The 13586-nt window shown below is 32.1% G+C and overlaps 1 protein-coding gene across 1 annotated transcript; it reads right to left on the bottom strand.

Annotated features, from left to right (window-relative positions):
- Nucleotides 1-1206: 1206 nt before the first annotated feature.
- On the bottom strand, nt 1207-9869 carry LOC139485249 (uncharacterized). The gene is made up of 5 exons (XM_071269549.1): nt 9714-9869; nt 7448-7475; nt 3333-3458; nt 2712-2768; nt 1207-1468 (listed from the first exon to the last, which is right to left on the bottom strand). The coding sequence occupies exons 1-5, from the start codon at nt 9759-9761 to the stop codon at nt 1335-1337; spliced, it is 393 nt and encodes a 130-aa protein (XP_071125650.1). The 5' UTR covers nt 9762-9869; the 3' UTR covers nt 1207-1334.
- Nucleotides 9870-13586: the final 3717 nt, after the last annotated feature.

Below are 13586 nucleotides of genomic sequence, written 5' to 3'. Positions count from 1 at the left end.
CAATTTGCATGAAACTTTGGGGAATTGTTCTATTGACGTGAACTCCCTTTCGGTTTTTATAAATTTTTGATTTTAGGTTGTCGAGTTATGGGATTTAATTCATAAAAAAAGGGGGAATTTTCCGTTTTCGGACAAAAACTCAAAAATGCTTTTACCAATTTGCAAGAAACTTTGGTGAATTATTTATATCTATTGACATGAGCTCCCTTTCAATTTTAATAAATTTAGGATTTTACGTTTCCGAGCTATGGGGTTTCATTCATTAAAAAAGAGGGATTTTCCAGTTTTCGGACAATAGCTAAAAAATGCTTTCAGCAGTTCTCATGAAATCTACCTTTCGATTTTTATAGAATTTACATTTTACATTTCCTAGTTAAAGGATTTTATTCATCAAAAAGGGGTGATTTTCCAGTTTTCAAACAATACCTTTACAGTGCTTTGAGCAGTTTTCATTAAACTAAGATGCCTGGTTTATATCTATTAAGATATTATTTCCCTTTAATTTTTCATAAATTTCTGATATGACATTGAGAAGTTATGAACTTTATTCTTACAAAATGCGAGGGCGTAGTATGCGCTCATGGCGCAGCTGTTTGTTGTAATTTGGTCTGTTTTTCAATAACCATAATCAGTAGGTCAATTATATTTGATATGATTGTAAGCTGTACATGTCTGTCTGGCAGGGTTCATCTGTCCTTGACCTCATTTTCCTGTTTCATTGGTCAATGTTGAGTTTCCTTGTTAAGTCATTTCCTTACATACTTTACCGATAACGTGAATTATATATGATGAATTGAATGATTGTAAGGTGTATATGTCTGTCTGGCAGGATTCATCTGACGTTGGCCTAATGTTCATGGTTCATAGTCAAGATTTAGTTTTGATGTGGGTTTTTTTTATAAACTTCATGGCGTTGTCAGTTTGTTTTAGATTTATGAGTTTGACTGTCCCTTTGGTATCTTTCGTCCCTCTTTTAAGCAACAGGTCAACTATATTTTGTGTACGTAATGATTTTGAGGTGCATGTTCTGTACATGTCTGCTTGGATTATCGAATCTTGACTCATTTTCATAGATCATTAAATGCATAATGTCAAATCCATGGAATACTTGTTAATCTTTATTTTTGGACTAACAATATACAATAGATCATGAATAGTAAAGCAATTCAGTGTGTGCATTCTTCTTTATAATAGTAAAAACAAATCTGTAGAAAACTCATTTTATTTAGTATTTTAGAACAGCATTATTTTCCACTCTCGTAATAACGAATGCAGTCAGAGTATAGAGTAAAATCTAAATTGCTAGCCGACTTTACAATATGGCCGATTTCTAACTAAATACCATTGCTTTTACAGCATATCCCATTTGTATCATCAAATGGACTGATCTGACAGTGATATCCTTTAGGACAAGCTTGTTGATTCCTGCCACAGAAAACGTCATTAAGAGGATCTCCAACATCACAACCTGTAAGGGGAAAATGTACCCTTTGTATAAAGTAAAATATAAAGAATGTACGAAAAGAGCAAAACAGAGATTTGAAGGAGCCGGAATTGCGCATCTGGTTAAAATAAATTGACATGCAGAAAACAATGGAATAAAACATTTACTGTTATTTTTCGACAACTCAATTTTTAAAGTGGCATTTATATTTAACAAAGGCAATCACTTTCGATATTCCTAATTTCGGACAGTCAGACAAGCTGGCATGTACATGTGGATAGATATGTATATATTTTTAAAGATCGTATAGTTATATTTCTTTTTGTTTTGCATTTCTGTGTTTTACATAGAACAAGATCGTATCATCAAGTACTGTATGTGACTGGCTATATATGCGATTAATTCGAAAAGAGCTTTCTTTCATTTGATTTCAGCGAGTTATTTATTCATAGACAATTCACAAGATCTAGTTTATTTTAACAAGTGTTTTGCTTGGAATCACTAAAATATTATATAATTGGAAGCTTTTTGTTATTTTTTATTTATATTATGTTATATACCATTTGTTATTTCATTGATTAGGAACAGGGGCGGGTCCAGGTGAGGACGTAATGGGCGTACGCCCCCCCCCCCCCTTTTAAAAAATGAAATAAAATATACATGCTCCAAGTCAGGAACCGTTACATAAGTGCATTTCACAATTATTTTATGTTTTATGTCCGCTCGGCAAAAGATTTGATTTTACGCCCCCTCTTTCAAATATCCTAGGAACGCCCCTGAAGAATATTTTCGGAAGCGAGGAATTTGCATTCAAATATTAAATTTAACACGCCATAATATGTCAATGTTCTAATGTCAGGAACCTCATCTCTGATTGCCTTTTGTAATATCTTAGTTAGATTTGTTGTCCTTAAAAAATGCTGTGATAATGACATCGGTGATACTTTCTTTTTCATTCATTTATCGTTTTTAATACTTGAGATGATTTAGAGCTCAGTTACATGGTTCATTATATATAAATTGGTAATAAAAGTGTTAAAATAAAACAAAAAATGTGCAAATATTTCTTTTTAAATTTTCTTTTAATATAAATAAGAAATGCATAATACACAATGCTACTTGCATTGCTACAATGAATATTTTTTCCAATGCAAATCTTTCTTTGAGTTATTATCTCTAAATACATTGGCCTTGCTCTCAATTAAACAGGTTATGAGCAACTACAAATCGACCAGTGTAACACCTGTTTTATAACTGGTATACTTACGCATGCATGTGCTACAACATGGAGGAGATCCACAGCATTTCAGACAAGCCGTCGGTTCTAAAACAAAAATTGGAAATTGTACAATACTCTTTTGTCCTGCAATCTGGAAACAAACTTGTCAACTATGTTAGTGTAGATTGTGAAATAATATAATGCAATTTATTGAGTCAAATTATTATTGATGATCCTTTGTAATTTTACATGATTTATTTGTTATTATTAGTATTATTTCCCTCAAAGTATCTCTCTACCATATCAAACTCTATTATTACGGAACAAGGTTAAAATAATTATAATAAAATTTGAAATCATCGAAATGTAGTAGTGTCAGTTCGACAGTCATGTTTAAGCTGACGTGCCTTTGCCATGCAGCCGAGTTAATGCCACGTCGTCGTCGTCGTAATCATAAAAAAAACAGTATTTTTGATCTATTTTCATGATTTTGTCTTAAATCTCGAAAACTGTGATGGATATTCAAAACAAATCTATAAAAATCTCATTTTATTTAGTATTTTAGAACAGCATTAATTTCCACTCCTAATATCGTAATGCAGTCAGAGTATAGAGTAAAATCAAAATTGCTAGCCGACTTTACAATATGGCCGATTTCCAACTAAATACCATTGCTTTCACAGCATATCCCATTTGTATCATCAAATGGACTGATCTGACAGTGATATCCTTTAGGACAAGCTTGTTGATTCCTGCCACAGAAAACGTCATTAAGAGGATCTCCAACATCACAACCTGTAAGGGGAAAATATACCCTTTGTATAAAGTAAATTATAATAAGAATGTGTTAAAAGAACAAAAAAAAAAGATTCTAAGGAGCTGGGATGGCTCGTCTGGTTAAAATAAATTGCCATACAGAATGAAATAACACATTTTCTGTCGTTTTACGTCTACTCAATTATTTCAAGCAAAAGTGGCATTTATATTTAACAAAGGCATTATCGTTCGATATTCTTGATCTAGTAAAGGCAGACAAGCTGGATTGCACATGTGGATATATATGTGTAAAGTTTTGGATCATATAGACATTTTTTTCTTTTTGTATTGAATTTCCGTGTTTAACATAGAACAAGATGGTTTCAGCTAGGACTGTATATGACTGGTTATGGATATAGGAATAATTCGAAAAAGAGCTTTCTTTTATTTATAGCGAGTTATTCTTGCATACAAAAAAAAATAAGCAGGATAAAATGTGTAAAAATACACCGCACGTTATCCAACCCCTCCACAAAAAAAGAGCAAACTAGCATATCATTTCCTTACTGAAATCATTTATCGTTGACAAATTGTCTGACTCTGGCTTGTTTGCCTTTGTCTTTTTTATTGCCTTCGATAGTAATAATTAAAATGGTCTGTATCAAGTATACTTTTTCGTCTGTTTGTAAAACAGTTGACTTCTTGTACAGTCAATATCGCTGTCTTAGTCAAAACCACTGTCCTGTGGGCAGTCCATATGTCACGATAATGACCAGTTCTTCAATAACTATTATGTTTATTTCATTGAGGAACCATGTTTTTAAAAAATCTCATAAATTGAAATTGTTCAAAGCAAACTAGAGTTATTGTACGATTTCTATAGGAAAGAGTAAAGACCAGTCATAGTGATAACTATAAGCCACTGCCATTCATTTAAGTGCATTTTTTGTACATGAATACAAAATAAAGATTTCTATAATTTTATAATTAACGAAAACATATGGTAAATAATTCAACCACTTTAATATAAAATTGACATCACTCTAAACAGAGAAACAACGCCCCACCGGTCATTAACATGTTAAAGTTCGTTAACGACCGGTTTTCTGGTCCGTTTATTTCTGTTAAAGACCTATCATGGATTTTTTTAATAAAGAATAAAAAACGTCATGTGGCCCCTTGTTATCCAATAAGAGAAGCCAATTCTTAACCGATATGAAAGAAACTGTAATTCGTAGGAACAAATCGCTTGTAATAACTTGTTTACTATAATTTTAACTTGTGAGTAAAAACTTACTTATTTGCATCCCATTCAAATAATTATGTAGCAATGATTAACATATGATAAAGTTACTCAAAATTCAATTTTGTATAAACAATTCTTTTATGAGAACTCGAATGCCATATTTACAGTGTCAAATTACCTGGCCATACGCGTATAGAGGGGGCAATACCTTTTTATGTTAACCTGTTTTGGTCTTTTCCAAGGTGTTGTTAACTGTTGTTTGAAATAAAAATAAACTGTTTACTGTTTTCAACCCACTGTCTGTTATCTTTTATGCTATGTTTTTTGGTCTGAGTTTTAGTTTTTCGACGCTATCAATCAATTTATTTTTTTTACAAAATTTAACACTATAAGGTATAGGGAAATCAGGATTCAGAATTATTTTTTTTTTCATCTGCTTGACCACAATAATTTTTTTCATCAAATTAGGGATCAGAATATTTTTGAGGGAAAAAAATAATACCGCCCTTCCCCCCTTCTTTGAAGTTAAATGTTCGTTCCCTTAATAAAAATGTGTACTAGTTCATATAAAATGAACGTCACATAAATGAGGCCGTTAGTTTTCTCGTTTGAATTATTTTACATTGCCATTTCAGGGCCTTTTATAGCTGACTATGCGGTATGGGCTTTGCTCTTTGTTGAAGGCCGTGCGATGACCTATAGGTGTTAATTTCTGTGTCATTTTGGTCTCTTGTGGCGAGTTGTCTCATTGGCAATCATACCACATCTTTTTTTTATAGTCACACTAAACTCCAAAACATATAAATGAACCCAAATCCAAAAAAAAAAATACAAGACTATAAACAATGACCAGAGGTTCCCGACTTGGGAAAGGCTAAAAAATGTGGCGGGGTTAAACATTTTTTATGAGAACTCAACCCTCCCCTATACCTCTAGCAAATATAGTTACTCTCAGCCCCCTGCTCAATCCCAAGATAAAATCAATTAAAATAATTGAGTGTTTGATTAGTGACATTGACCCAGAGCACATGAATTGAGTTGTGAAAAATAAAGAAAGGAAAAGGGTTACCCTTACCAGCAACCCTCTCGTGCCGTTTCAATTTGCAATTCGCAAAATAACTGAACAGCTTGGCCTGGCAGAGGAGGCAGAAAAATGACGACTTGGTCCTCACTTGCTAGACTTCAGAAATGAAAAGATGGGTCAAAGGCTTTTTCTATATCAGCTCAGAGTTATTGGTACTTGGAGATCGGAGAGATGTTAGCTGCTTCATCTTGAGACACCTTACAGGGTACTTTATGATTTATACATTGGTTTTAATGATTTGCAATAGAGATCAGTATATTTTCCCAGTTCCTTTTACAAAGGCATCTAGGCTATGAATCGTATGATAACACTGAGATGTACCAATAATTTATAAGGGCCTAGTCATAAAAATTAATGGTCGGGTCCTATAGAGGCAAAATGATTGCAAAATACCCCCCCCCCCCCCTCATTTACAAAGTTGAAATTTGGAAAGGAACCTTGTTTTAACTAACGAAACAAAAATAAGGGCAATGTTTTTTATTCCAAAAAATAAAGATTTCCGTTACTTTTCTTTAGACAATTTTTACCATACCCCATTCATATTAATTCTACACTTAAATACGCAGGATATGAAAGACTTCTGTGTTTCTTTAGGGCAAAGGGAATTATAATTCACATACTTCATTATTCTAATGAGAGATTTGTATAATAGTACCCTTTAATATCTAATTTGGGAAATAGCAAAATGCAGATTATATTTATAAAACGTTTAACCGAAGACAATTCAATACTGTTGTGAATTGTACATGTTTGATCGACTCTGTTCGTTCACAACTTTTCTGCGTACATTCGGAGAGATAAAGAGTTTAAAATACTGTGTATATATTTCTCTTTTATTGAAGATCTCACATAGGCCTCTAGTTATCTTTTTGTGTTGTTGTGCTAATAATACTAATACTAATGTCTTTATTTAGAGAGAGTAACTCATTTGGATTACACCAATTTTCAATAAGGCTCTCTTAATACAATAACAATAATTACATTAAAAATTAAACAATACAAATTCAATAATAATGATAATGATAAAGATGCAATACAATTTAAATAAAAAATATTTTATGGCATTACAGTACAAATATATTAAAAGTGCATAGATTTGTAGTTATGCTTTAAAATTTGATTTTCTAATTGTGTTAGAAAGAGCATTCAAAATGTTTGGTTCACTGTACGAGAAACTAGACTTATACAACTCTGTATTTGGCTTTGGAATCATAAAATTATTTGAATACGAAAATCTCGTATTGTATTTTTGGTTTGCAGAATCTGATAAAATAAGACTTGACAAATATTCTGGAGCTAAACCATATTTTCCCTCATACATAAGTAATGATTTATGATAATGTATTCTTTGTGTTATCGGCACAATGTTACATTCGTAAAAATAATTCACTAGAAGGTTTTGTTTTTAATACTGTCTAATTGACCAATAATACATTAGGTTTTTGTCTATCAAACATTGATACAAAAGTCAGTTTATGCGCTCGACAAATTACAATTTTACGCAATGGAAGTAATTTTTGTAGCTCCGTCTAACGACAATCACATTTCCATCAACTTCTTTAAAACCACCCTTTGTAGTCAAATTCCTGTCCCGATTTTGATGGAATATACATTGCAAAATTTTTAATTTACTGTGTAGTATTTTATTTTTACAGGAATAATTTTATAAATATAAAGCTGTGGATAACTATGACTTACTATTAGGCTTCACGTCGGTTGCTAAAATCTGTTGAAAATAATAAAACTTTAATAAAGTATATAGCATATTCGAGATTTTTACAATACAATTGTTGAAATGATTTATTGTGCAACTTGTATGTAATGAGGACATAATTAAGTGATGTACATTTTATTTCATTGAAGTGTATGAATTGAAAATCTAGAATTATACTATCTATCATTTTTCATTTCAATGTGATAAGATTGATTCAAACTTTTTTTTTAATTTTCACACAGTATACTTTTGTGTAAGCCTACCAATATATATCGAAATATGATATAAAGTACAATCAGATAATCTAAGCGAAGCTTTCGCATATTTAATTAACTGAAGTGTTAGTGTATATTTGTTTTATTTTGATGATTTGTAAACTAGATACATGGTGCTTCCTTATGTTTTCTTTCACATAAACACAAAAGCCACTTGTGTAGATGGTCATATCATCAGCTCGGTGGTCAGTACTTCGGTCAGTACTTCGGTACTGACATGATTTATAACAAATTATCTAAAAAAGGACATAAAAATATAGCCAAATCCCTCTAAGGCCAACTTTGCCTGAGAGGTTGAAACCTTAGTTTCTGTATAGTTTTAAAATTTATAAACTGGCAATTTTAAATAATTTGTTATAATCATGTCAGTACCTAAGTACTGACTACCGAATTGATGATAATTACCAACGGGGACTGATAGTCCACCAGCAGAGGTATCGACTCAGTGCTGTAAAAAATGAAAACACGAAATAAATGTCATGCGTCCGAAGCGCTTTAATGAATTTACCTACATCAGGAACGCTCAAAGCCGAGTAGTTGAAAGCCAAGGATGTAAGAGGACCGAAAACGAAGAGCTATAAACCAAAAAGGACATACAAAATAGTCAAATCAATATAAGGCCAACTTTGCTTGAGGGAGTTGAAACCTTAGTTGAAGTGCAAGTATAAATTTATATAGAAATTATTATAATGATTTGTTGTTGTAACTTCGTATCTGTGCAATGAGAACAACAAGTACTTTATAAAGTAACTGCTCTTGCCACAAAAAGTTTTACATTTACTGTTTTAGACGTTCTGATTTGCCAAGTCGACTTTAAACAGGTCAGTGACACTGTGCAACGCATATTTACGAGGGCAGAATCTTAATGTTTAAAAGCCAAGTAATGCGGGGTTCACACATTGCCGATAATTGCTGTCGTTTGAGATCAGACAGCGATACGACACGAAATGTAAAAAAGTCGGAATACTAGTATCCTTAATTATCTGGAATGTCCTATCACTGTCTGAACGCAGTCGTTTAAGTTCGTAACAGATTCCTACGGGTCGGGAAGGGTCCGGATAGTTCGGCGAAGCACCCCGACAGTTATGTGCGTCCCGTAACATTCGGGGAAACTTAGCCGATTTTGTGTAGTCGGATTATAATCGTGCCTATGTCGTGACAGATTCTGCTGTATCGGATCAAAATCCTAACGATGTTCTGTGTATTCCGGACGGTGTCCTGTGGAACGGGAATGATGTGGTGGAGAAATTTTTCATTGCTATTTTTCTGCCGATTGAGTTCAGATTGCATCCAGATCTTGTCGATTGCGGACCGTTGTTGCCGAAACCGTTCCGGAACAGTCCCGTTATTAATACGAAATTCGTCAATGATACCCACGTCAGAGTCCCGACAATTACAGAATACAATACGACTGAGACCAGACAAAGCCGTTTGCAATGCGATAGAGCGGACCGTGATATGATTACGTTCCGACATGTACAGTACCCGATCATCACGAGTATGCCGACAAATTTCGAACGGATAACTTCCGTCAGCGTCGGTTCACTGTCTGGTCACTGTCTTATCTCTGTCGGATTACATTCGGTAGGATCGGGACGCAGTCGTGACAGACTCGGTCGAGTTTTCCCAGGAGAAAGATACAAATTGGATTAGAATCGGATTGAGAACGGGATTATCGGGATAAATTCGCTTGGAAACGGTTGAATATCGACGCTTCCTGAACAATATCTGATTGTTGTCGTGATTAAATTATTTGTTTTAAAAATTTTAATTAAAGTGTGAATTTCCATTCACGATTCACATGACCTTGATCAGACTTTTGACAAATTTTAATCGGGAATGGTCCTGTCAAGGACGGCAGTAAAAATCGTGAATGTGTGACACCAGCTTAAGAGATTTTAGTCTAGAAGCTTGAATGTTCTGATATTATTACTATAGCTTCACGTCTATGTGAATAAATATAAGCTTTACTTACATATCCATAATGGATCAAACTTAGCGCAACTATCCAAATCGACCACATGACAGATAAATTAGACAAAAATTGCTTGCAATTCTTCTTAAAAACCAAACAGCGCACTGAGTTAATTATTCAAAATGTAGTCACAGTCAAGTCAATATATATGGTACTGTCCACTTAAAAATACTTCATTATTCTATAGTTGAATAGAATGCATCTGTTGCAATAGAGTCAGACATAAAATGCAACAAAAGCATTGAAACCGTAGATTGAATTTTCATTTTTTTAATAAATTACAAAAACTTTCAATTAGTATTCAAAATTATTAACAAAAAGCCGGTTGATGATTCATTCTCGTGTATACAAACTATTCATAATATTTCGTAACATTTCTTAAAATCACATAATGACAAAATCTTTAAATCAAAATTCAAAATCAGTAACAAAAGCCGGCTGTTGTTTCATTCTATTCATAATATTACGTAACATTTTAGTAAAATCACACAATGACTTAAAACCTCTTTAAATTTTTTTCCATTTTTTGTGCTTTTTCAATTTGTGCAAAATGAGGATTACTCACATTGCTGATGTTGCAAATAATATTGATAATCAGGTCGATTAAAGAAAGAGAGACAATTCGTCTTTTTAGACTGCTAGAATGTTATAAATGGACTTCAACATAATAAACCTTCTACTAGGGTATTATTATACAAAAAAGAAAAATGTCTTTTTTCAAATGACAGAATAACGTTTGTTGTACAGCTTATTAATGTAGGTTTACTTGGTAGGTACAAGTCTGAATTTGAAGTTGTTTATGTCAGAATTATTTCAGTTTCCAAGCGCATTAGGATAAAGAAGCTGTAAGCTGTATCTTTCATTGTTAATATGCATTCATCGTTGATACATAAAAAGTGAAACGTTGAGGCTATAGAAGAGGGATGACATACTAGCATCTTCATTACAGAAAGGAACAAAAAACATTTCCCGGATTCAAATCAATGTTTGTCAAAAAAGAGGGAAACACTACAAGTAGAAAAAAACCATAAGTCGAATAGAAACGGGGTCCGTGTATATCTGCGTCCATTCGTTTTTCGTTTTGAAATATCAAAAACAAAAAACAAAAAACGAAAGTGTTTTCATTTTTCGTTTTTGATTTCAACCAAAAAATGTTTTCGTTTTTCGATTTTGATTTCACAAAACAAAAAACGAAAAACAAAAGTATTTCTATTTTTCAATTTTGATTTCTCAAAAACTAAAACCGAAAAATTAAAGTGTTTTCATTTTTCATTTGTGATTTCACAAAAACAAAAAAACGAAAAACGAAAGTGTATTCTATTTATCTTTCCCACACTGTTTAATTGTCATTCAAAAAATGACAATGCTGTCATTTGTCATTCATTTAAAGGTGCATCAGAGAATGAAATTATAAATAAAGGCAACAGTAGTAAACCGCTGTGCAAAACTCATAAATCCATGGACAAAAAACAAAATCGGGGTAACAAACTAAAACTGAGGGAACGCATTAAATATAAGAGGAGAACAACGACACCACATTAAAATGTAACACACACAGACACGGACTAAGCATCAGACAAAATCCTATGAGAATAACAAATATAACATCAAAACCAATTACATGAATTTGTGATAGATAAATACCGTGAAACGTCTTATTGTAATGTGAATTTACACTCAAAAATAAGAGAAAACAAACGACGCAACGTTAAAATGTAACACACACACAGAAACGAACAATAATATAACAATGGCCATATTCCTGACTTGGTACAGGACATTTTTAAAGGACAAAATGATGGGTTGAACCTGGTTTTGTGGCATGCCAAACCTCCCTCTTTTTGTTGTCGATTTTTGTTACATACTTATCGAAAACAAAAAGGGTGAACATAGAGTTTTGTATATAATTTTAATTATTTCTCGATTTATAATGTAAAATGTTTTCCTTTCTTGTTGTTCAGTCATTGATGATAAATATAGCCAATGTAAACACCCCGGTGTTCTTTCAACATAATGTAGACAAAATAGACCGCATGACTTCTGAATTGAACTACGGTGATACAGTAATCAAAGACCTTGTTTATATCTTTGATAAAGAATAAATTATTATATTTAAATATTAAACGAATCACAAATTTAAATTGTAAATTATAGTATTATATAAATATGGTACAAATAAATAGATTAATGACAACATCACACTAACAAAGGAGGTAACTACTTTTAAAACTGACACGAAAAGTTAAACTAGCCGGTCGTTAAAGTATACATGCACAGCGGTTGTCAGATCAATACTACTTTAATCGAAGATAATGTCGACGGATGCAAAAGTCTTAACAATCTGAACAATATGGGTGTGTGAACTTTACTTTTAAGTTTAGAAAGGTCGATCCAAGATTATTAGAGTTGATGAACAAGGTTCCTCTGCCAGTATTTTACGAACATCGAATACGATAATGTATTGTGCTTGATCAATTGATTAAAAAAACAAATTTCCGCAATTTCACAATTCAAACCGGGATATTAAAGCATTCAATCATTTGCCATTTGGAGCCTATTCGGTATTAATTTTGCTTATTTGTGAGGACTATAAGATGACATTAACTAGAGACCGTTGATGGGGGATTATGGAATTGAGAATAGTGGACAACAAATATAGATAATAGAGACAATGGATCAAGAAATAAATAATAGCTAGAATAATGGTGTTAAAATGTTAAGAGAAGAGAATAATGTTCAAAAAGTATAAAGAACAGAGAAAATTTGCCTCAAATATCAAATAATACAGAAATTAAGACCCCCGAATCCAGACCATCATACTGGTTGTATTGTAATAGAAAAATGCAGTTTATTGTATTTCATACAATTTATTAGTTAATGTATGTAAGTTCTACTCTGTAAACTATTTTATATAAAATTATTGTTTAACTGTTCTATACATTTTCAAAGCGTAGGGTATTTCAAATATGTCAAATAAGTACTTTAACAATCTATTGAACGTATCTGTGCAATAAAACTTCAGCCAAATGGACCTTCGATTATATGTCTAGCAAAGTTTAATAAAACATCTTAAAAGTTCGGACAACGGTCAACCTACGTCAGCAACTTTATGTGTGTTAAGCTATAAAGCACAAAATAGTTCCACAGTTACTTTTAATTAAGATCTAAATTAATATTTATAATGTTATTTTATACTATGTTATATGTATTTACGTTGTAATTGTTTTTAATTATAGTCAGGGAAATGTTAATAAATATATTTGAAACATAAGTTGGCAATTTTTAGAATAAGAAATTGAAGAGATGAAAGAAAGAAAAACCAGTTTTATGTGACGTGTAATTTTGACCTGGTTTTAGACCATAACTATATTTGAGCATTCTAAATTTTATTGATAACTCATAAATCATAAATTCGTTTGTTTGTTATAGTCTGTTAAGGGTTACTTGGACATTCAAAACTGACAACAAGTACTAATTGAATTACCAACTGTTTGTTGAAATATCAATCCTCTAAACTCAACAAATGTATTGTCAATTAAAAATTCCAGCATTTTGATAATATCTTCAGTGTATTTTCTGATAGAATCAGTTAGGTTCTTCACAAAATAAAAATTATTATAATGTATATCTGCATTTCTATTCTTATAGAAAAAGCTCTGTTTAATGATATGGTGAAGTCGATCTTTCAATTGAGCCAGGGGAATAGTAGTGTAGAAAATCAAAAGTTTTAATGCTGCTGGAAAATTGCAGAGATTGTTATCTAAGATTAAGCAATAGATCTTTAGAATTTTTGAGAATCAACTTCTGATTGACACAACTGGTTCAATATATATCTTCATAATATTTTTGAAGGCCATCTTTACTGTACAAAGA

This window comes from Mytilus edulis, chromosome 8 (assembly GCF_963676685.1).
Source record: "Mytilus edulis chromosome 8, xbMytEdul2.2, whole genome shotgun sequence".
NCBI classification, from domain to species: domain Eukaryota; kingdom Metazoa; phylum Mollusca; class Bivalvia; order Mytilida; family Mytilidae; genus Mytilus; species Mytilus edulis.
Note: the sequence above shows the minus strand (reverse complement) of the source record. Positions and strands in the feature narration are given on the sequence as shown.

Bases quoted from the DNA above. Each gene is read 5' to 3' on its own strand.
- LOC139485249 (XM_071269549.1), bottom strand. From the start codon at position 9,761: ATGTGGTCGATTTGGATAGTTGCGCTAAGTTTGATCCATTATGGATAT. The intron at 7,476-9,713 runs GTAAGTAAAGCT...TATTTTCAACAG, and splicing joins GTTTGATCCATTATGGATAT to ATTTTAGCAACCGACGTGAA. The intron at 2,769-3,332 runs GTATTTAGTTGG...TTTTTGTTTTAG, and splicing joins GATATGCTGTGAAAGCAATG to AACCGACGGCTTGTCTGAAA.